The sequence below is a fragment of the Centroberyx gerrardi genome, chromosome 15, assembly GCF_048128805.1.
Source record: "Centroberyx gerrardi isolate f3 chromosome 15, fCenGer3.hap1.cur.20231027, whole genome shotgun sequence".
NCBI classification, from domain to species: domain Eukaryota; kingdom Metazoa; phylum Chordata; class Actinopteri; order Beryciformes; family Berycidae; genus Centroberyx; species Centroberyx gerrardi.
The window spans coordinates 8864067-8885751 of NC_136011.1; the positions used below are offsets into that span (position 1 = coordinate 8864067).

General features: G+C 44.3%; 1 protein-coding gene across 3 annotated transcripts in view; it reads right to left on the minus strand.

Moving 5' to 3' along the window:
- The window catches only part of ate1 (arginyltransferase 1), a 63296-nt gene that overhangs the window by 17444 nt on the left and 24167 nt on the right, over positions 1-21685 (minus strand). For all 3 annotated transcript variants that reach the window (XM_071922593.2, XM_071922592.2, XM_071922591.2), the window contains 3 exons: positions 19033-19065; positions 11558-11739; positions 7717-7816 (listed from right to left, as the gene is read on the minus strand). In XM_071922593.2, coding sequence (XP_071778694.1) covers positions 7717-7816; positions 11558-11739; positions 19033-19065 — 315 coding nt within the window. The remainder of the gene's footprint in view (positions 1-7716; positions 7817-11557; positions 11740-19032; positions 19066-21685) is intronic.

Below are 21685 nucleotides of genomic sequence, written 5' to 3' on the forward strand. Positions count from 1 at the left end.
ATCCCAATTGATCAGAACTGAAATACACTGAGAAAGAGGTAGACAGAGACAGACAAAGAGAGAAGAAATTAGAAAAGGACTGAAGGGTATAAGAAGCCTATAGTCGCTATCACCATTCATCTTTGGAAAATCACCTCTCAAGTGTGTGACATAGAGGATTAAGGGTAGAAAACGGGGTAACAAGACACAGATTCCCATTCATTTGTTTGCGTGCAGGTGTGTGTGTGTATGTGTGTCCTGAGGAAATGAGGTCCGATGGATGTGCCGGTGCTGGGAGGCACTTTGTCATGTCTAATTGATGTCATGGGAACTAAGCTCATGGTGCAGGTGACAGAGAAGCCCTCGGGGCTCACACTGATTAAGGCAAACATTAGCATAGCAGCAAATGATTCCAACCGACATCAGATTCTTTCATCAGTAGCATCTTTACATATTCCTCCACACACTGGCTGAGACCTAGATGAATTAAGTTCAGGTCTGTTGAACTTAAAAGCTTTGGCCCATGTGGAGAACTGCTGGTTGTTGCTAGAGAGATGACCGGCTCTCTGACTGTGTTTGTTGTTTGTGCGCAAGGAGGAGTCGGATTGAATGGAAACGGAGGTGCAGCTGCTGCGAAAGGGCTCCTTAAAAGTCAGTGAAGTACCGCCGGGAAACGAATAATCCTTTTCATCTTGCCTCCTTTTCTCATTTGGCACACATTTTGTCACTCCTTTTTTGCTCTCCATCTGTCCTCTTCCTCCTCCTTTCACTCATTTTGCTCACTCCTGCTTTCTTCCTCTCTGTGGAAAATTTAATGGTTTCCTGGGCTCAGCTCGAGACATTCTTTCACTGCGAACAATAATAACAAGAGTAAGAGCCACTTTATGTAACCCTCTCACTCCCTCACCAACTGGGTACAACTGGGTATTCTGAGAGTGTGTGTGTGTGTGTGTGTGTGTGTGTGTGTGTGTGTGTGTGTGTGTGTGCGCAAGTGTGCGCATGCATGCGTTCACTTGAAAACAAGTACTTGATCTGTTAAGACCAGGTACTGCAGGCTATTAAAGCCAAGTGGGCGACCGCTTCATTTATTATCATCAAAGTATGCTTATTCAATACTTAAAAATAACCTTAACATACACACACGCACACACACACACACACCTCTGCAAAGAAATGGAAAATTACTACAACGTGGCATGGTTCTTTTAGCTCTCTGTCTGTCCAAAATAAAAAGAGTGGAAAATTATAAAACAAAAGCAAACGAAACTGTGAGTACATTTTGCGAGCTGCTGGCACTAGATGAAATAGTTATTGATGGACAAGGGAAGAAAGAGGGTGAAAAAACAAAATGGACTTTGTTGAAGAGCAGGCTAAGTCACTTGTTTATGTTTTTAACAGATACACATGCCAATGCAGATCAGGTGAAGAGCTAATCTAAACCTCAGCTATGCAAATTTACAAACTACGCTAGCATTCAGATATATTGCAAAACCTCTTGATGGTGCAAGAATTTCCCCAAGCATGTTGTGAGAGGATCCCTCGCTTGAGAGACCCCGGGAAATGTGTCCACTCCAGCCACTGGAGCATATTCTGCAGGCTGCAGTACACCCCTGCACCACTAGATGTACTCTTTCAGAGTTCACATTGGATCACAATCCATCCAAATAACCAGCAAATATGCTGTATGACAACCCTAAGATACAACTAGTAAGCATGGATTTATTATCCATTAATTATTATTAAGACATTTGGTTATTATAATAATAATAATAATAAACTTTATATAGCACTTTTATTAACAATGTTACAAAGTGCTTTACAAAAGAAAATAAAACCAGACAAGGCAGATAAAATGAGACTAAGGCCAAAGGGCTTGAGCACAGAGGAAGTAAAGACAATAAAATGAATAAGATCAAATAAATAGAAGCAGTAGAAACAGTATAAAATAAAAACATATATCAAACATTTCCAAAGGCTTTCACAAAAAGAAAAGTTTTAAGAAGAGATTTAAAAGAAGCTAGAGAGTTATTGTGTCTGAGTTCGGTAGGCAGAGAGTTCCATAGAGTGGGGGCTCTAATAGCAAAAGCCCGATCGCCCTTTGTCACAAACTGTGACCTGGGAGTAACCAGCAGGGCTCTATCCGTGGATCTTAATGGTCGAGAGGGCATATACCGAGTCAATAAATCAGAAATGTATTTAGGAGCAAGGCCATTTAAGGCCTTAAAAGTAAGCAATAAAATTTTAAAATCAATTCGAGAACTAACAGGGAGCCAGTGTAGGGAGGCGAGCACAGCGGTGATGTGCTCATGCCTCCTTGTCCCGGTAATGAGTCGAGCAGCAGCGTTTTGTACCAACTGGAGATGGTGCAGGGAGCCCTGGCTGATACCCGAGTAAAGTGCATTGCAATAATCGAGCCAAGAATAGATAAAAGCATGTACGACTTTTTGTAGATCAGCAAATGATAAAAATGACCTAATTTTAGAGATTATCCTGAGCTGGAAGAAACATGACTGAACAACATTTTTGACTTGATCATCAAAACAGAGGTTAGCATCAAATATTACCCCTAGATTCTTAGCAGCCTACGTAATATTATTTGACAGATCGCCAAGATTAGCACTAAAAGAGCTGATGGATTTTGGAGGACTGAGCTGAATGACCTCAGACTTATCATCATTAAATTTAAGGAAATTTTGGGACATCCAGGATTTAATATCAGAGAGGCAAGTTATGAGATTAGCTAGGCTGCTAGGATCTGTGGGTTTTAATGGCAAGTATAACTGAGTGTCATCAGCATAAAAATGGTAGAACACGTCATGATTTTGACTAACCTGGCCAAGAGGCAGCATGTATATAGAAAACAGAAGGGGGCCAAGAACTGAGCCTTGAGGGACTCCACAACTCAAGTGAGCCATCGAGGAAGTAGAGTTACCCAGAGCGACAGAAAAAGTTCTGTTGGAAAGGTATGTGAGCAGTAAGCTAAGAGCCGAGCCCTTGATGCCAACCCAGGACTCCAGGCGATGTAAGAGGATAGTGTGATAAACTGTGTCGAAGGCGGCACTTAAATCTAAAAGAACTAAAATCGAGCAGTCACCTCTGTCTGCAGTTAGTAGTAGGTCATTAGTAACCTTAACAAGTGCTGTCTCAGTATTATGAAGTGCTCTAAAACCAGACTGGAAACTGTTAAAAACACTATTATTATTCATAAAAGATATCAGTTGGGATGAAATTACTTTCTCCAGAACCTTAGATAAAAAAGACAATTTGGAGATAGGTCTGTAGTTACTTAAAGACAGGGGGTCCAAATTAGGTTTCTTTAGCAGTGGGTGAACTATGGCATGCTTAAAACTGTCTGGAAAAGAACCAGAGGTCAGGGAATTGTTAAAAATGTGTAAAATAAGAGGGCTAACAGTGGAAAAAACCTCCTTGAGCAACTTAGTGGTGACGATATCTAAGATGCAGGAGGATGGGTTCATATGGGAGACTGTACTCTCTAACACTGAAATTGTGATGGGTTGGAACTGGGAAAAGGAGGCATATGGAGGCATATGGTTGATCCATATGTAATTTCAACCTAATATCAGCAGTCACAGCATTTTGTTCTGAGTTGCAAAGGCTCAGTGACTCTGTCTCAGGTCACGATAGCAGTTCATTCAGATACTTTAAGCTACCCTTTAGGGGCAGTGAGAGAGAGAGGGGGAGTGGCAGAAGGGCCAGGACCTTTGGTCTCATTTAGCCTCCAACAGCTTCACCTTCTGCTCTCTCCAGGCCAACATCAGAGGGCCAGGGAGGGCCAAGGGACCAGGGACAGGAGCCAGGGGCAGGATGTCACGTCTAGCCCTCAACCCACCAGCCAAACCAGCCAGGCTCTGTGGGACACTCCGTCCCAGCTCGGAGAACAAAGGAGAGGGTCTGACACTAGCCAGGCAGCCCCCTGCTCCTGGCTGGGCTCCAGGCCTTCCAGGACCCTTTAGGGCTGCTCTGCAGGCCCATGTCCAGGCTTTGGCCCTGGTGAGAAGGTTTCAACCCACCACACATGGAGCTGTTCCCCTGGACACGCTGAGGTGTGACTTGGCGGAGAGGACTTTCTGAAGAATACCCCAGAATGGAAACATAGATAATAGAGTCAGTCCACTCCAGCCTCACACAGCCATATCCCACACTCACACACACACAGACACACAGGCAGGAGGAGGGGATGATGCAGAACAGACAAAAGGACAGCACAGGGGAGAGGCTTAAGAAAGAGTGTTACCTTACTACTCTTTTTAAGACCTCTGCTGTATGTCTATGAACACAGCATAGTGCGCTCCATAAAAGCCTTCCATAATGCTGCGAGTCTCAGTTAGCTAAACAATGTAGTTTTAGTGTTCCTCGGGGACTGAGAGGATCGTATGAACAATCCTCTGAAATCCCACAGAGAGGAAACTGGTTTTAGATTGTTTTTAGTATTCCAGTCAGCATGTTGTATTGAACAAGGCGTTCTAGGCTTCCACTGAAATTTAGAGACAGATGAGTACGGGGAGTTCCTGAATGAAGAACTGGCAAGGGGTTGGTTGAGGGAGGGAAGGAGGGAGGGAGGAAGAGGTGTTGGAGGGGCTTGAGAGGTGTCCAGCAGGGTTCAAGTGCTGGTGTTGTGGTCCTTGAAGAGGCGAGCAGCAGGACTGAGATCCAGAAACCAGCGAACCTCCAACACAACAACAGTGGAGTTTAGGGGCTCCCCAGGGCTCCATCGTAGGGACTTGAACAATTCCACAGTATGTCTGTGCATTAATGAGCTACTTGGGCTCATATGCAAATGAGGCCATGTAATGAGACACTGTGCATGTGTTGAGAGTGTGTGAGACCGCGGGTGTGTGCCTGTGGGAGTGTGTGCGCCCAAAGGTGGGAACTGGGCAACCTTCTCACCCCGTTCTGTGTTCCTCCCCAAGGGTAAAATAGGAAGACGTAGGCTTAATAAGGAGGTTGTGAACAAGACCCTCCAATGGCAAACACACAAGAACAGATATGGGGTGGGGGTGGGGTGGGAGGGTGTGTGGGGGGGTAAATACCACTGCAGGGGGGGTTAGGAGCTGTGGTAACAGAGTTCTCAGACAACAGTGTGATCAGGATTCTACACACATACACACACACCCATACAGACACTCACACAGACAGACACACACACAGAGCAAACACACCCAAATGCATTCCATACACAGACACCCAAACAGAGAAAATGAACGATGCACTATGCAAACCCAAAAAAGATGCAAAGGGGGGAAAAAAAGGTTGTGGCAGTTTGCCATAATCCCCAACAAGACATCAGTCTCCCATGGACAGCGACAAGCTTTGGGAACAGCTGAATGAAATAACAGAGAAATGAAAGCATCAATGTGGGAATAGAGGAATTAGTAGATGAATGAGAGAAAGAAAGGATGAATGGGCAATTCTTGGCAAAACTAATGGACTTGGAAAGGTTGCTTACTTTCACCATGCTCCCAAAGCTATACATTCTCAAGCAGCGTTTGGTGTGAATGTGAGCGTGTCTCTGTGAGAGATGGTTACTGTGTGCAAGTGTGAGTGTGTGTGTGCACGCATTTGAGTCTAGGTACAAGTGTCGTATAGCACTTGTACATCGACTTCTGTATGTGTTGCATATGTATCTGTATGTGTGTGTCACACACACTCCTCATGTTGCTGAGTTACAGCAGCTGTCTGCAGTGTGACCTCTCTCTCAACCACTAATGTCTTCAGCAGCCTTGTCTGCTCTCCCTTGCTTTTCCCGCCCCTCCATTCTTTCTCCCTCTCTCTCTCTCTGTCTGTACTGTAATCTATTTACATTCCTCCTCACTTTCATCCCTCCATCCCCTAGGTTTTGCTGCGTATGAATCAGCTGTTCAGGTCTAATAGTTTTTCCATGTGTCTTTGTGTCCTGTGCATATACCGTATGTGCATATAGATATATATGCACATCTATGTATATATATATATGTATATATGTGTATATATATATATATATATACACATATACTATGTGTATATATATATATATAAGAGTCAGCCAGCATGCTACACTGTGCTGTGCTTGACAACTGTGTGTGCACACATGCATTTTCAAACACACAAATCCCTAGGTTTGTAAGCTTTCAGCAGAACTAGAATCAGATGGCTTTGCCATTAAAATTGCTGAGAGCACTGACATGATGTTGCATTCATGTTCTCGTTGGGGCTTCTATCCCACAGCCATGAGGGTGTACCTCTGAGCTCTTTAGAGCTCTACCTTGCATATGTTACATTATCGGCTCTGATGAGGTTACACAAGTTTGATGTATGTACAGTATGTGAGCCTCAGTGAAATATACTGTCCCGTGGAAGCAACTGTAGCACTCCCCCATCATGGGTGCTTCATTAGTGCTGGCGTGACCATTTATTGAAATGTTGTCATGAAATACTGTAGAATCCAATTGGCATACAGGACCTCTAAATTCATTTGTCAACAGGTTGCCAGGCGATTCCTGGCCTACCTTCTGATTGTTGAAAAGAGCACAAAAGTTGAATTTTCCAAGCAATTTATTTTTGGGTGTAGAGTGACACTGTAGCATTAGTTCACTAATGCACGTACAGTATGCTACAATGGCTAAATGACAAATAGATATATAATTGCAGCATTTCACCAACTATCCACTAAAAAGGCACCATTGCTTTGAGACTTATGAGGAGTAAAATGCTAAACTCTTGAGCTTCTGGACTTACAGCAGGCGCCAGGATCTGTGTGGCAAGGAGTGGGAAAAGAAAAGAAAATATGTAGATAAAGTGGGAGAGAGAGAAAGAGAGGGTGAATGTGAGATTAAGAAAAAGTGAGAGTGAAAAATCAGAGGAAGAGGGGGAGAAAAAGAGCCAGTATTGCTCCCTCCCTTTTGAGGCCCTTGCACCTAGAATAACATGAGGGTAGCAGGGAAAAGGGGGGGCACTTATAGGCAGGCGGGTTGGGATGGTTAAGGCCTCTCAGGAATATCGTGCTCCCTACATAAGGCAAAAGGAATCAGAGGAATAAGCCAATAAGCCACTGCGGCCACTGGCCTGAGGTGAGAGCCAGGGTAGGAAGGGAGGGAGAGAGAGAGCGTGTATAAAAGAGTGTGTGTGCAGGATCAACACCTTCCACAGGTGTCTCCGTTTCCCTTCAGTGTCTCTCGCAATGGACTGACGCACCGCCAAACTATCCTGATGTGCCCATAAAACAGTGGAACTTTAATTTTTTACTGTCTCCCCTTCCACACACTCTGAGGGTACAGTACAGGACACGTGCAGATGGCTTGGCTGCCTCTCATGCACACAGAGAGACTTTCTGGAAGTGAGGCTCAGCGCGAGAGATTAAAATAACAAACAGATAGGGCGGAAACATTCGGCTCGCGCGAATTGGGCTCGCACATCAAAGTCCTGGTCATATATCATTCTGACAGTTTAGGGAGCGGGGCAAAACTTCCACTCTTGGTGAGATATGATAAACAAAGAATAGAAATACAACATTATTGGACGTACTGCTGCACATCCTTGAAAATTGGTAATCATTAACAATCATCAGAAGTGTAACACAGAAAGAAAAGAACTGCACACATTTAGCGGTGTTGCACTGGTCAGGTATTTTAAGGGCTAAAACAGCAGTGGTAGAGCAAAGGGCCTGTATAGCTACACTTAAAGGTGGTTTGTATAAGCGCATCAACCCAGTGGTTATTTTATATGCGAGTCAACACATACCTTATAGCGCATCTTGGGGCAGGAGTGAATGTAAAAGCCCAGGTAGTAGTAGGACAGCTTGGGGGACTGTTTCTGCAGCTGCCTGGTGAAGGCGAGCTCCCTGTGGGTGGACACACACATACACACACACAGATTTTTAGACAGGCACTCTAAAGGCAAAGCCATAGACACTGACACAAGAGCAAATGACTTCAATCCAGAGGTGGTGTTCATCATTGAGAAAATTAAAATCAATCGATAAACTAAAATCAATTTAAGCAAGATGCAGCAAAGAATAATTTAAAATATATTATTGATATTACAATATAAAAAATATCAGAAGGGGAGTAGTTAAAATGTAATAATATGCCTCCTTCAATTAATTTCTGTGTTTTTTTGGTGAGTCAGTATATTAACAGTTTATCAATCAGGGCATTAACGAATACATTTGGTACTAACAGTCCTGGCTAGAACAGGGCCCAAACTGAGGAAGTAAACGGCCACACTAAAAAAAGGCAGCTTTTCCTGGTCCCATTTCATTACACAAAAACAACTGCCTTCTCTCTATAGGCACTGAGCTCTTGAGCAGAAAAAGAAGGTGGAGAAGAAAAGAGGGAGAAAGCGTGTAAAATAAAGATTTAGAACTTGGAAGATTTATACAGCTTCCTCAAATACAGTAAATGTCTTGGTTTCTTTATTTTTCCCCAATAGTTCCTTCCTTAATTGCATCCTTTTACTAAAGCCTATTTTCCCTTTTCCCTCCACCGTTTCCTTCACTATTCCATAACTAAATTCCAGCTCCTCTTTCTTCTCCCCCTTTGTTTCACTCTTCCTTCCACCCCTCTGTCTTTCACCCTCTCAAATGAAGGGGGAGAATTCCCTTTTCTTAAAAAAAAGTTAAGAAGAGAGAGAGTGAGAGAGAAAGGAGCCTTAAATAAAATAGATGCACTGAAAAATAAGACATGAGACAAAGCAGGCCAGGCCGGGGAGGGGGGGAGAGAGAGAGGGAGAGCGCGGGAGGGGAATATAAAAGAGGAGGGTGAAGAAAGAGAAAGGGAGGGAGAGGAGAGGCAGCTAGAGCGAGGTGCTAGAAGGTCACCCGCTTGCTGCCAGGTTCCTGGGTTCCCATCCCCTCTCCACAAAAGGGCCCGCTGGGGCCTGAATGGGGAGGAGGGGGGGTATCAAGAGAGGTGAGGGGCCCATTCACAAAAAGCCCTGCACCCCCCTCCACTCCAGCCCTTCACACCATCACCACCACCCCCATGGCAGCAGCTTGAGTCCGCCATTATCCCCTCTTCAGCCATCTGACACTCCAACACAAGCCAATTATCAAGCCCTCTGCTCCTGCACAGCTTCCCTCATACTGATGTGCACACACACACACACACACACTCACAGGGCGCATAATAGTGCATACCACGTGGGCCTCATTGCAGCCTTAGTATGTGGAAACATTTAATTCCATAAAATATTCCAAGAAGAGTGGTGAAGAGCAACAGATAAAATATACCCCATTAAATAAATGTTTATTTTCTCTGTAGTGTAAAAACAGCATATCAATCAGCTGTATTTCGAATGAATAATAAATATGATTTGTGCTAAAGCAATAGCAGCCCAGTCACATACTATCAAAGTCTGGATAGAGACTATAATATCATCAAAAATGAGAAGAACTACAAAGAGTGAGCTATTAGCATGGCAAGGCAAACATACTGAAACTTATCTAACTGAGGTAATTTGGCATAAAACAGATAGTTTGAAGCCTACACTAAACAAACACAAGATCAAATTCAGCCTATGCAGGTACACACACACACATATAAGACATTGATCCAGTGTGGACACCAGCTGCCTTTCTTAGACAGCAGTGCCTCAGGCATCTCTTTATGCGCCTCTTTCCTCCTCCTCCTCCTCCTCCTCCTCCTCCTGTCCTCGGGGCCTCTAGCAGAGCGAGCTCCTACACTCCTCCCATAAGGAATTTCTCAACATCTCCCTCTCCTGTTTCTACTGCAGAATCACACACACTTTGATGCATAGAAGACCACAAAACATGCGCACACACGGGTGCTGCTGTACTTGTGAAAACTTTGTATTTTTTATGCCAATTCCCTCCCTTTACTCTGACAGCTACTGCTGACAAAAACGAAATACCTGACCTTAACCATAATAATCACATAATCCTAAATCTACGCCTGACCAAAAAGTAAGCCATTTCCCAGGTGCGGACCCGGCAAATGTGTCCTACAAGTCAGGGATCCCACTGTGGTCCTGGTGTAAAATTCAGAACGCTTCCATGGCCTTAAAATGTTATTCTTTCCTCGTTTGTTAATGATTTTCAGGTCAGTACAGCTGTAAAGGGGTGAACAGCCCGGTTCCCACTACAGTTGGATTTGCTATGGAGAAAAAACACCATCTAATGCAATGAATGTGTGAATAAAGTTGGAAAATACATTCCTGTAAAGTGACCCATTTGTAAAATTCCCTGATATTCCATGACTTCCCCAGAGAATTTATCAAATGCCTTGATTTCCCTATCTGGAAAACACCTCTCTAAATTACATAATATTCCAGAAATTCCATTCCGTGACCAGTGAGAACCTGACAAGTTGTTTTCTGGTAATCGTACGATACTTGTGAGGACTTGTGGACATTGCAAATGGAGTTAAACCTCACACACACACACACACACACAAACACACATAAGTTTTGGACAGAGTCAGCAAAGCCAAGCAGACTAGGGAGTGTCCAGACCTGATCAAAGGCCTGGGCTCTGGTGTCTGTAAACAAGCGGGAGGATTTCAGTCCCGCTGGCTCGCTTCTCCAAGGCCTCCTCCACACACCGAGCGCTCTGTGTTACTCTTGGAGTCAGACTCTTACAATAATAAGGAATGGGGAAATGTGTGTTTATGATGACCAGGGTGTTCCCTCTATATGAGCGGAGCCTGTCCTATCGTGACTGCTAGGCTCACTTACACCCTTAAGAACGTGCACACACACACACACACACACACACACACACACACACACCTGTATACACCAACTGTGAAGCCTAGATCACCCAGTCTTCCACATCTGTGCAGAAATATTTTAAAAAGCCTTTCTCACATTATTGGGTTACCTTTTACAGGAAGCGCCAGATGTGCGTGTGTGCCTAGTATGTGTGTGTGAGTGTGTGTGATCTCTTATTTCATCTCGGCAGAGAGCAGTCGTCGGCCGAACCACAAACAGAACACTGCCTCAACCAATCAAGAGAGAAGAGAAAGATATGTACCTCGACCTATACTGCACTTACAGTATACAGTTCTAAGGAAAGACGTAATTCGGGGAGGAGATGGAAAGACTGAGAGGGCAAGAGTCAGGGAGGCAGCCGGTTAAGAAGAGGGTAAAAGAGAGGGAAAGAAAAAGGAGGAAGAATTCAAAGAAGAGTGAGACGCATACTGATTCCTCTCTTTGAAAGGTGCCATGTGTAGCATTTTAACATCAATGAATCCTTACCACATTCATTTTGAGACACTAGTATAATTATTCGCAGAGACGACTGTCAAGCCTCTACCGGCCTCTACATTGCACTTTACATTGTGCACCACCAGGTTAGATTTCATGGGAAATGTGGATTTCTTGAAGGGAGATTGCTTTACAGCACAAAACAGGAAGAGGGTGCTGTTCTTCTAGAGTAAAAGGAGCAACAAAAATGTGGTCTTGATTTTGAGAAACACAAACACTAACAATACAACTGGCGTGAGACAGAGGCTACCAATCGTCTCCACCATGATCCAATTTGTTTACGGCAATTATACAAAGGCTTTTAAAAATATAGAGAAGAGCTAATGGGGGTGGGGGGCTCTTAAGGCCTGGCACCAACCTGAGTGCAGAGTAGGAGCCCAGTGACAGTGAGGCGAAGTCTGGGTGGTAGTACAGGTAGACAGAGGACACACAGGTAGGCAGGATATCGATCACCCCCACTGCCACGATGCGCCCGTCAAGCAAGTACTGCTGGTGGAAGGAGCCGTAGCCCATCTCCGGCCCGTCGGGAGAAGACTCCGCCTGGGGAGGAAAAGGAGGGAAAGAGGGAAAACAAAAGGCAAGGAGAGAGGGGAGCAAGAGAATGCGGTCATTGGTCAAAACAATAGTATTACTCAAGTGCGCAATAGAGTTTGCGTGTAAAATATATAAATCACGGTGGAATGAGAATGTGGGATTTAACAAGACTATTTTACTTTCTTTAGCAGATCTACTTTCACTCTCACACACACACACACACCTGTATGTTGGTGTATTATAACCCAGGCTGTTCCCTGGCAGGCCTCACACATAATGTGTGGGGGTGTACAGTAGCCTCACGTTCAGCCCGCTAATGGCTCCCAAATGTGGAGCGAGAGCAGGAGCAGGGTGGGGGTGGGGGTGGGGGTAACTAGCCACAGAAACACACTAGGAGAGGCCTTTTTAATAAAAGACCCTGCATGAGTAAAATCCATTTCACCAGGCGGCGGTGGAACAGGGCCAAGCTTTCTCCTATATGTTTGTGTCTGCTCTCTCCATGTGTGCATTGGAGAATGTGTGTGTGTGTGTGTGTGTGTGTGTGTGTGTATGTATGTGCTCGCGTGCGTGTGTGTGTGTGTGCTTGCGTCTACTCCATTAATAAACCAGTTAAGTGCTTGACACATATTGCATTTCTCACAGTGATCTGCATGCTGGGTTTTTCAATCAAGTCACTTGACTGCTTTTATCACAGAGGCTTAAGACTAGAAGAGGAGGGGTTGGGGTTAGAAGTCATATTAAGCCTGGGTATTGGCCTGTGTGTGTGTGTGTGAGTGTGTGTGTATCCGTCCTGCATGAGTAACAGGATCCCTCTCCTTCACCAACATTCATCTGGGCCCGGTTAAGCGCTGCAGACGCTGCTAGTTATCACAACACTGGGAGAGCTAGCTCACTAATCCAGTGCGCCACTGGGCCCACACCCTGACCAAATTAAACCTGACCAAAAAGCAAAAAGCCTCGGTGCACAGACATACATACACACACACACACACACACACACACACACACATACACCAACCCTGCAGCTCCATGACCCTGGAGGGCTGAGCACCACCAATGGGGTGTCTCTGTGCCACATTCCTGCCTAGCCCCCTCTCAGTCGGTATTTAAAGTGGAGCTGGCAGTAAAAACAAAGCTAGACCCCTCCAGTTCAGGCCCTGGGACACCCAGGTCTGATTACCTGTCTGACACAATGCACAGCGGGATCCATTCACTTTGTGTGTGTGTGTGTGGGGGAGGTTGTATCATTGGTGGTTGATTAAAGTGGCGTGGTGCAGCCCCACATCAGAGGATATGTGATAGGAGAGACAGGTGGGTGGGTTTGGTAGACATTAGCTGTGACTGACTGACTGACTGACTGACTGACTGACTGACTGACTGACTAACTGGCAGGCAGACAGGCAGAGAGGAGAGCCAAGGAGGGAGGGGTTGGGGTGTGAAATGAAGAACAGTTAGCTGGAGGGGTGGAGGGCAGCTGGGGGTGTTGAGGGCTGGCAGGCACCACATCTGGAGCAGGCGCTGGAGTTTCTGTGGCCATAGGTTCTGTGTGTGTGTGTGTGTGCACATGTGTGTCTGAGGCTGGGGGAAATGTCCGTCTGTGCAAGCAAGCAGCCTGTTACTTTCTTGGCACCGGTTCCCCCAGAAACACTGGAGGCTTTGTCAGAGCCCCCTGTGTCATTTAGAAGTCGTCAGTAAGAGGCAAGAGTGTGGGCTTCCACATGTGTGTGGTGGCGAGAGTGCGTAACAGAGGAAGATTTTCCTTACCCCACCCCGAGTGTGCATGCTTGCGCACAAAATGTGATGTGAATGTGAATGCATGTGCAGTAATAGTAACGTCTGACTGTGTTTGTGTGGTTGTTTACACGTTGGTACCGTGTTCCAGGCTGATCTCGTCTGACTGACCTGTGCGTCACCTCAGAGGACGGCCTAATGGCTGTGTCCTTGCCACTGTGACAACAATCTAAACATTCTCCACACTAAACGCTTTAAACCACCTCTGAGCCGCACGGCAGCCCCAAATCGCTCTCATATGGCCCAGAGATCGCCGTCTCTCTCCTCCCTCCCTCCCTCCCACACGGGGCAATAAGGAGTGTGAGTACTAAGCGAATTCACAGTGGTATTCCATTGGGTTCTAATTAGATTGGGACAATTAGTATTTGCGCATGATTCTAAGTGTTTGTTTTAACCTGCTTGGGGTGCCGGTTGAGCAGACTTTACCGCATCAGGACAGTTCAGATAATGTCAGATAAGTTGTCAAGCACAGGGAAGTATATAAAATCGACTTTCAGACTGACTTTTTTGTGATTGTCTAAAGTTGTTGGCACTTGTTATATTGTTCTATGTGGCAAATCCCACCCATTAGGCACTTGAGTAGGCGAAATGTGGGCCAGATCTGGTTCTAATCATGGTCTGGGAGGAGAGCGAGAGGAAAAGACAGGAATGATAAACTTTACAGATAAACACAGGCCATCCATGTACTTGCAAGGTGATAACTGTGATAAGTGATAACTCAGTAGTGATGCTCTCTTTTTATGCCTGTAGTAATAATGCAAAAACTGTCAGCTAATGTAATAACAAAATATAAAAACAAGTCCAAAAATGTAATAAAAACTATGTGATAATGCATTACATAATAACAATAAATGGCAATTACTCCCATCATAAAGTATAACATTTTTTCAACTGATGATGTAATAATACTGATATTGTACCACTACTCAACAACAAATGTATCAAAATCGTATCAAATTCATGTTGACTTATTTATTATTTAGGTGGTACTTTATCTCAGTGTCTCTTATGTGTGCTATAAAACTTCATAACCTTACTTAAGGCTGTCCATCATTGCAGATGATGTTGCTCCTATTATTAAAATCAAAGCTTGGTACTGCATGTGGCTGCAAAGACCAACAGACCAATATGTGACCCACAGGATTTTGCCATATGAGGGGCAGATGTACGCCTCACGTTCTGCAGCACACTGATGCCTCTTGGCAAATCTTTCTTATCCTGCTTTTATGTGTGCGACACACTGGCAGCCAGTCTCCAATTGGACCAATAGGATGACTTTTCTATCAGTGTGATGAAACTCTAAAAAGCATCTGAACAAAGCAACTGTTTGGCACTCCCAATCAAACATCTTTTCTCTAAAAACAGAGTGGACAAAGGCCTGGCTTGTGCTTAGAGAGTTGAGATCAGGTGAGAGACATTTTTTGGAAATAGCTTTGAGTTTATTCTATTTCCTCATAACAATCAGTGAGTTGCACAATAGTTTTGGGATGAACATGGTTTCATTTAGAATTTCATTTTTTTTTCTCCTTTTGCTTTCTTCCATTTCATTTCCCACTATCTGAACATGGAGCAGAGTATCATAAGGAACATAGCAAGAAAAAAAAAACAGGATGTCACATAGTTAATAACTGAACTATTCTATAGCAATACTCAAAGACTCCTGATGTGTAATTTGGTATTTGAATTGTGCTGGACTGGTTTACTTTCTCTCAATCACAAGAGTTTTGAGAGTTCTTTCATATTGTTAATTGTTATAAATAATAAATAGCACATTCACATTGTTAACTGATGTTTAAAACTAAAAGCTTGTAACAGCAAGCTTGTTACATTATCTGTCATTATAATCGCATCATCAGTTAAAAACATGTTACGCTCCTTTTGAAGGAATAATTGCTGGTTAATGTGATAATGTATTACATAATCGGGTCACCTTGCCTTAAAGAGCTGCTAACCCTAAGAACTTCATGAGTATAGGTTTCAACAGAGAGTTTTAGTGTTCCATGGTCTAAATGCTGTTTCAGAGGTTTTTCCACACTGCCAAGGATAAATGTCTGGGGGAAAACACTAAATACTTAAAAATTTGAAGACATTGAATATTGGCACAAATTATCGATTGCTGGTGACTTCAGTCTAAAAATATCAGTATTGGCCTTCAAAATCTCATATTGGTTGAACCCTAATACAAACTACATGTTTACATTTAGTCCAAATCCATGGTTTTGGTAGGAATCTATCAGTGGGGGGATGAGTGCTTATCCTGCCAGCATTTGTTTGTCCTACTTAATCTCAACTCTGTGTGAATCTATGGTGCTGAAAAATAGATTCTAGACTGATGATGCTGTCATGATTTTGGCACTGACCAAAAACAGATGTAGAAACTAGCTAGTTGATTTAACTTTCTCTCACTCCCTCTCTCTTTCAGTCACAGACGCGCACACATACAGACATACACACACACACACACACACACACACACACACACACTGAGGCCTGCAGGCAGACTGTTGGTTGTAGCATTCAGTAACGGCTCGTTTAATCTGACGAGGAAACGACGACGTCCGATTACTCTTTCCATCAGTCTTCTAGAGGCCACAGAGAGACACACGGCATGACCGGCTCTCACTGCCACACACAGCGCTGCCCTTATGTAGGATGTGTACCTGTATGTGTGCACACATACACACACACACACACACACACACACAGGAGGGTAAGTTTTGGAGAGAGTATACGCTACAGCAAATGTAAACAAGCAATTAAATAGTGGTACAGTAGCTGTTTAATAACTGATCAACTTTGCAGAAGTGCTGTTGAGCACAGCAGTGAACACCTACTATTTTAATCTGCAGATGATCCTCTGATATTGCAGTCGAGCCAGAAATTCTTTAGGTCCAATTAAGCCATATTTTTTTCCATCACTGTATAATTGCTGCTATAATTTTCATGACTGGAGGGTGGGTCAGCATTGATAAAGCAGGCAAATAGTTCAATATCACATCAATCAATGGATCAATCAAAAATAAATATTCATTAGCTATTTTACACCGCAATTTAGATAGCTAGTACCTAGAAACTGGACTAGAAATGTCAACAAGGCATATACAAGCTGTCCAAATTCTTTATGAAACCCCAACTCTCTTTGTATGTCACTGCGCTTAAATCTCCCTGTGTAAAAGCATAATGTATAATAGGTTGTGTGCATGTATTTCTAGTGGTATGCAAAAAATAGGCTATATAAATTTCTCTCAAGTTGTAATGGACAAATGTTTAGCATTGCTGCTGACTCAGGGACATGATGTAAATATGCATTCGCATCCACTATTGGTGTTTTGGAGAGGGAGATAGAGATAGAGAGATAGATAGATAAATAGATAGATAGATAGAGAGAGAGCGAGAGAGAGAGCGAGAGAGAGAGGTGGGGCCAAAGACCTGGGTCCATAAAAAATTTGATGACTAATTAGCCAACACCCCTATTAATGAGTGTTTGCCCCAAGGATAGACACATTAGGAGGCTGTAAAAAACAAAACAAAACACAAAACAAACACAGAAACAGAAACAGTGCACCCCAATTTTCCCATAAAACCAAGTGCTTCTATGGCACAAAGCACAGATACTGTAACAAACACCTGCATGACTGCTGCTCATCATGTCTCCAGGTACTGATGTGCACTTGTGTATCAGCCAGTGCAGGTGTATTTGTTTTTTTACATTTACACACACACGCGCGCACACACAGACACACACAGACACACACACAGACACACACACAGACACACACACAGAAGAAACAATGACTGCTGATGTTAATTACCACTGTGTTTCAGCACGAAACCTCTGCAATTTTGGTGAAATGGATCACGGCAACAAACAAACAAGTCAGACAACCTGCGTCCTAATTAGCCACAGTTGGATACGTATGGGCGTTTGCATATATTTGTATAAATGCAGGCTTACACGTGAGCTGATGAACCACACAGTATGCAGGTCCATGTGGTGAGTGTCTGTGTGTGTGTGTGTTTTAATAGCACTCTGATTGGAGACAGATGGAGGCCAACACGCAGAGGTAGCGCGGAGAGCTGCGCATAATAACTCTGAAATGAAGAGCAGTTGGAGAGACAGAAGAAGACAGAGGGGGGGGGGGGGGGATCAGAGAAAGAAATAAAAACAGGTTGGGGGAGAGAGGATGCCAAACCAATGGAGATGGCCACCTGAATCAAAGCCTGAGAGGACGGGACAGCGGAGGCAGGCTGGGAGGTGTGTGCGGGAGTGTGTGATAGTGTGTGATAGTGTGTGTGTGTGTGTGTGTGTGTGTAGAACAGTGTAATTCAGTGCGTCTGGCCGCCAGCCTTGACGAGGTGATAAAAGCTTGTTTCCTATAAACACTAACGATGTTCATTAGTGGAGGCCTGAGGGGGCCCACAGGGCAACGCAGAGTGACTGTATGTGTGTGTGTGTGTGTGTGTCTGTCTGTCTGTCAGTCTTTGTGTGTGCTCCCGGACCTCAATCCTGTTAAAGTGGCGGTTATAAGCGCCCATCCCGGGTCTAATTGCTGGTGTAATTGTCCTGACCCCAACAGGTCCGCTGCCGTTCCTGATGGCTGCAGCTCACCAGGCCTGCTCAGTGTCAGCCGGTGACGCCTGGCTGCACCTACACCTCACCCACCGACCACACAGAACAGCACGGTTTAGCTGTGAATACTGTTCCAGATGTCCCAATCCTTTCTATTATAAACTACTACTACTAAAAGCAAATGAGTAAATGGATTTCGGTACCAGCGAGGCTGCATCACAGTTTTATTAACCAGAAGCTAACATCAAACTTTCCATGCGGCCAGCTCTAAGCAGTTAGTTCTTTTTCCTAACTAGGGCAACAGCCATCTGTTTAATCCCAGAGTGATGCCCATGGCTCCGCCTAATCAGCCTGTAATCTGTACCACACCGCACACAGTGAAGAGCAGCGCTATGTCCCGTTCTGCCAAGGCCAGAGGAGAGGACTGGTCTCAAGGCCTCGTCTTAGACACGGTCGCCACGCAATCTGGACGCCACATTTCGCTGCTCTCCTCCCCCGACACCCCCACCTTCACTAAGACAGGGCTGAATAAAAAAAAAAACCTCCAATATGAAACAATACCCGCTTCCTGAATCCCTTAACCCCCCAAGCCCCCTCAATCCAGCTGGAGGGCTCTTGGAGAGAGAGAGCAAAGGTGGGTGGGTAGGTGTGGGGGGTGGGAGTGAGGGGGTGGGGGTGTTTGCTGGATGAAGAGGCTATTGTGTGCAGTGTGTAACATGGGGAACTATTGTACCTATGTATCCCCTCTTGTCTGTCTGATAAAGAACCGAGCACTGTAACGTGGGGAAATTTTCAAATCATTAGCAAGAAGGATCACTTACTTCCCTTCCATATCTCTACAGTATGACAGTAATTTGACCGGGAAGAGCACACATATGGAATAGAGACATCAAAAAGCACTTTTATTAGACTGTCAACAGGGAAACGGGAATACATACCTCTAGTGGTGAATCACAGAGAAATCTCCGGAACTGTGGAGGGAGGCAGCAGCGTCAAAAGGGGGGGAAGAGAGAGAAAAACAGTTAGTTCTAAGGGTCACCAACTCTTTTGAAATGGCATAAATGAAAACCATACATGTTTCCACTGCTGTCTTATATAGTTTATCCCTCCCACTTCTCTGCTTGCTCAGGTGTCAAATATCAAATGTAGCCCCCCATTCAGAGAGGGGCATAAAAAGGAAGACTATATTTACACAAATGAAAACATTTAGCCTATCAACTGAAGCTTACAGGCCAGGGAGGACATAGTGACAGCTTAAATAAGCGGTGTTGCCAGTGTCAAAATAGCCTATCCCTTAACACACTTCAAAACGCACATCAGATCTCAATTACTGGGGGTCTTTATGTCTATGGAAACATTAAATCTAGCTCCCATTCTCTCTACTCTTTCCTGTGCTCCCTCTTTTCTTCTCAGTGCCAGGGTGAGAGCAGTGTGTTTACAGACGAGCCGACCTGCAGGAATGGAGGACGAATGTAGCATGCTTCCATGTTTAGGCCAAAACCGCTGTGTAATGAGAACCAGCAGAGCCATGGTGGAGCGGTGATGGACAACCCTTAGCTCTCTCTCGCTCTCTCTCTCTCTCTCTCACACACACACGCCACAGTTTCAAGTTCGTGTTTCGTATTTCACAAGGAAACGCAACAATTCAGCTGTGTCATTCATTTGTGGGTAAGCTATAATGTGTAACTTTGGTTCCACCGTCTGGTAAGAAGAGTTTGTGTCTTGCGATAGCACAAAAGGAGCATAAACACAGGAGACAGAGGGTCCAGACAGACCTCGTAGACGGGGAGGGAATATGAAACAATGCAACACTGTCCATAAAATAGGAAATATATATGTGCGTTGCTCCATATAGGCATACTAAAAAATGGCTGCCATCATTAATGGGTTGCTCTGTCTAATGTTTTCCCTTCTTTTCTTCTCCTTACCTCTATACCAGGGTTTGACCAATATGGGTTTTTAAATGCCGATACAGATATTTTTGGATTGAAAACCCATGTTAATTAAATTTTTTTTTTTGGTGGATTAGCAGTTCATTAAGACAGAGTGATGCAGATTTCATTGCAGGTTTTACATACCGACAATCCTAAAGCTGTTAAGTAAAATCATATCTTCTAACCCTCTCTACCTTACCTCCTAAAAGAACTTATGAATAAACCAAAGCCAATAAAAATGGATGAGCTGACCAGCTTCCTGATCACTGACGGCTTCATTCCTGTCTTGATTGCTGCCGTTTGGAATAGGGCTAGTCTCTCAGAGAGTGCTTGTCAATCAATGGATGAATCCCAGGTTGCCTCTCCCTCCCTTCATATCTCAGTGTGGTGTCACCAAGCTAGCAAGGAGTTATAAATCCCCTGGTTCCTCCACCAACCCCCACCTTACTCCTGTTCATACTAGGTGAGATGCTACACATTTCATTGGCTCTGAGCCCAGTTGTTCCACATTCCTAAATAAAAGACAGCAAGCGTATGATAAAACCGAGATGCTCTAGGAGTTGCTGGAGTTTCCCTCACACACACCAGTCTCTTCTGTGGGGGTGTGTGTCTGCGTACAGCAGTAGAGCCAGTAACAGTGATGATTGCTGAAGGCATGGTTCACTGGGTGGGACAGTCCTGGCTTAGGTGCAACTCAAGTTCTTGCCAGGAGTAAAAACTCTTCCAAAAGAGTGTATGACTCAGTGTGTGTTTGTGTGTCTGCCACAGCTGATGTGTGTGTTGGTGACACTAATGCAGTATGCTCCAATACAGGGCATGATCTGGCAGAGAGGGCCAAAGAATGATGCCCTGTTGTCAGACCTGCACGCGTGTGCACACACACACACACACACACACACACACACACACAAACTGTATAACCTTTCAGTCACAAACAGTCACAAGAATTGGGTTCTAGTCAGAGAAATAAGAAGGAAATACATAAAATATGAGGATCAAGTGAAGAGGCAGACTGCTAGCATACATTATTTAATTTCAGTGTCTAGCAGAACTCAGAACTAACAGAACTCACGTCCTTTCAGTGATGCATGCACTGCAATAATACACACAGTTCTTGCTGAGGGGAATGGTTGTGAGCTATAAAAGTCTCACAAACTGTGCTCCCTGTGGCGCTAAATACTACAACAAGACGCCACACACCACCTCTACCCTCAACTCAACCTCACATCAGGACAGAGAGGAGTAGAGGGGAAAGGGGGATGGAGAGAATTACTTAGACACAGCACAAATACAAATGCTGGACCTCCTCCTATAATTGCTCTTTGTTTGTTTCCTACTCAAGGCCATTAGGCTATGAATTGAAATCAGGCATAATGCCAACTGTACAACCTTATACTTTTGACATATATTTTCATATCAGTTTCTTGAAATTCCATTTCACTTTGATAGAAAAGAGTATTTTGTGTAGATCTTAGACCAAACAGAACCTGGAATGGCTATCTCAGTTTGGTCAACAATGATCACATCTTATACTAAAAATGTTAATCAAGTTCCCCACCTGTGACAAATGTAACCACAACACTAAAACGTTATTTTTGACTCTTAACTTTGGAGTGACTACTACCAGTAAACAAATTACCAACAGTAAACCCTCTCA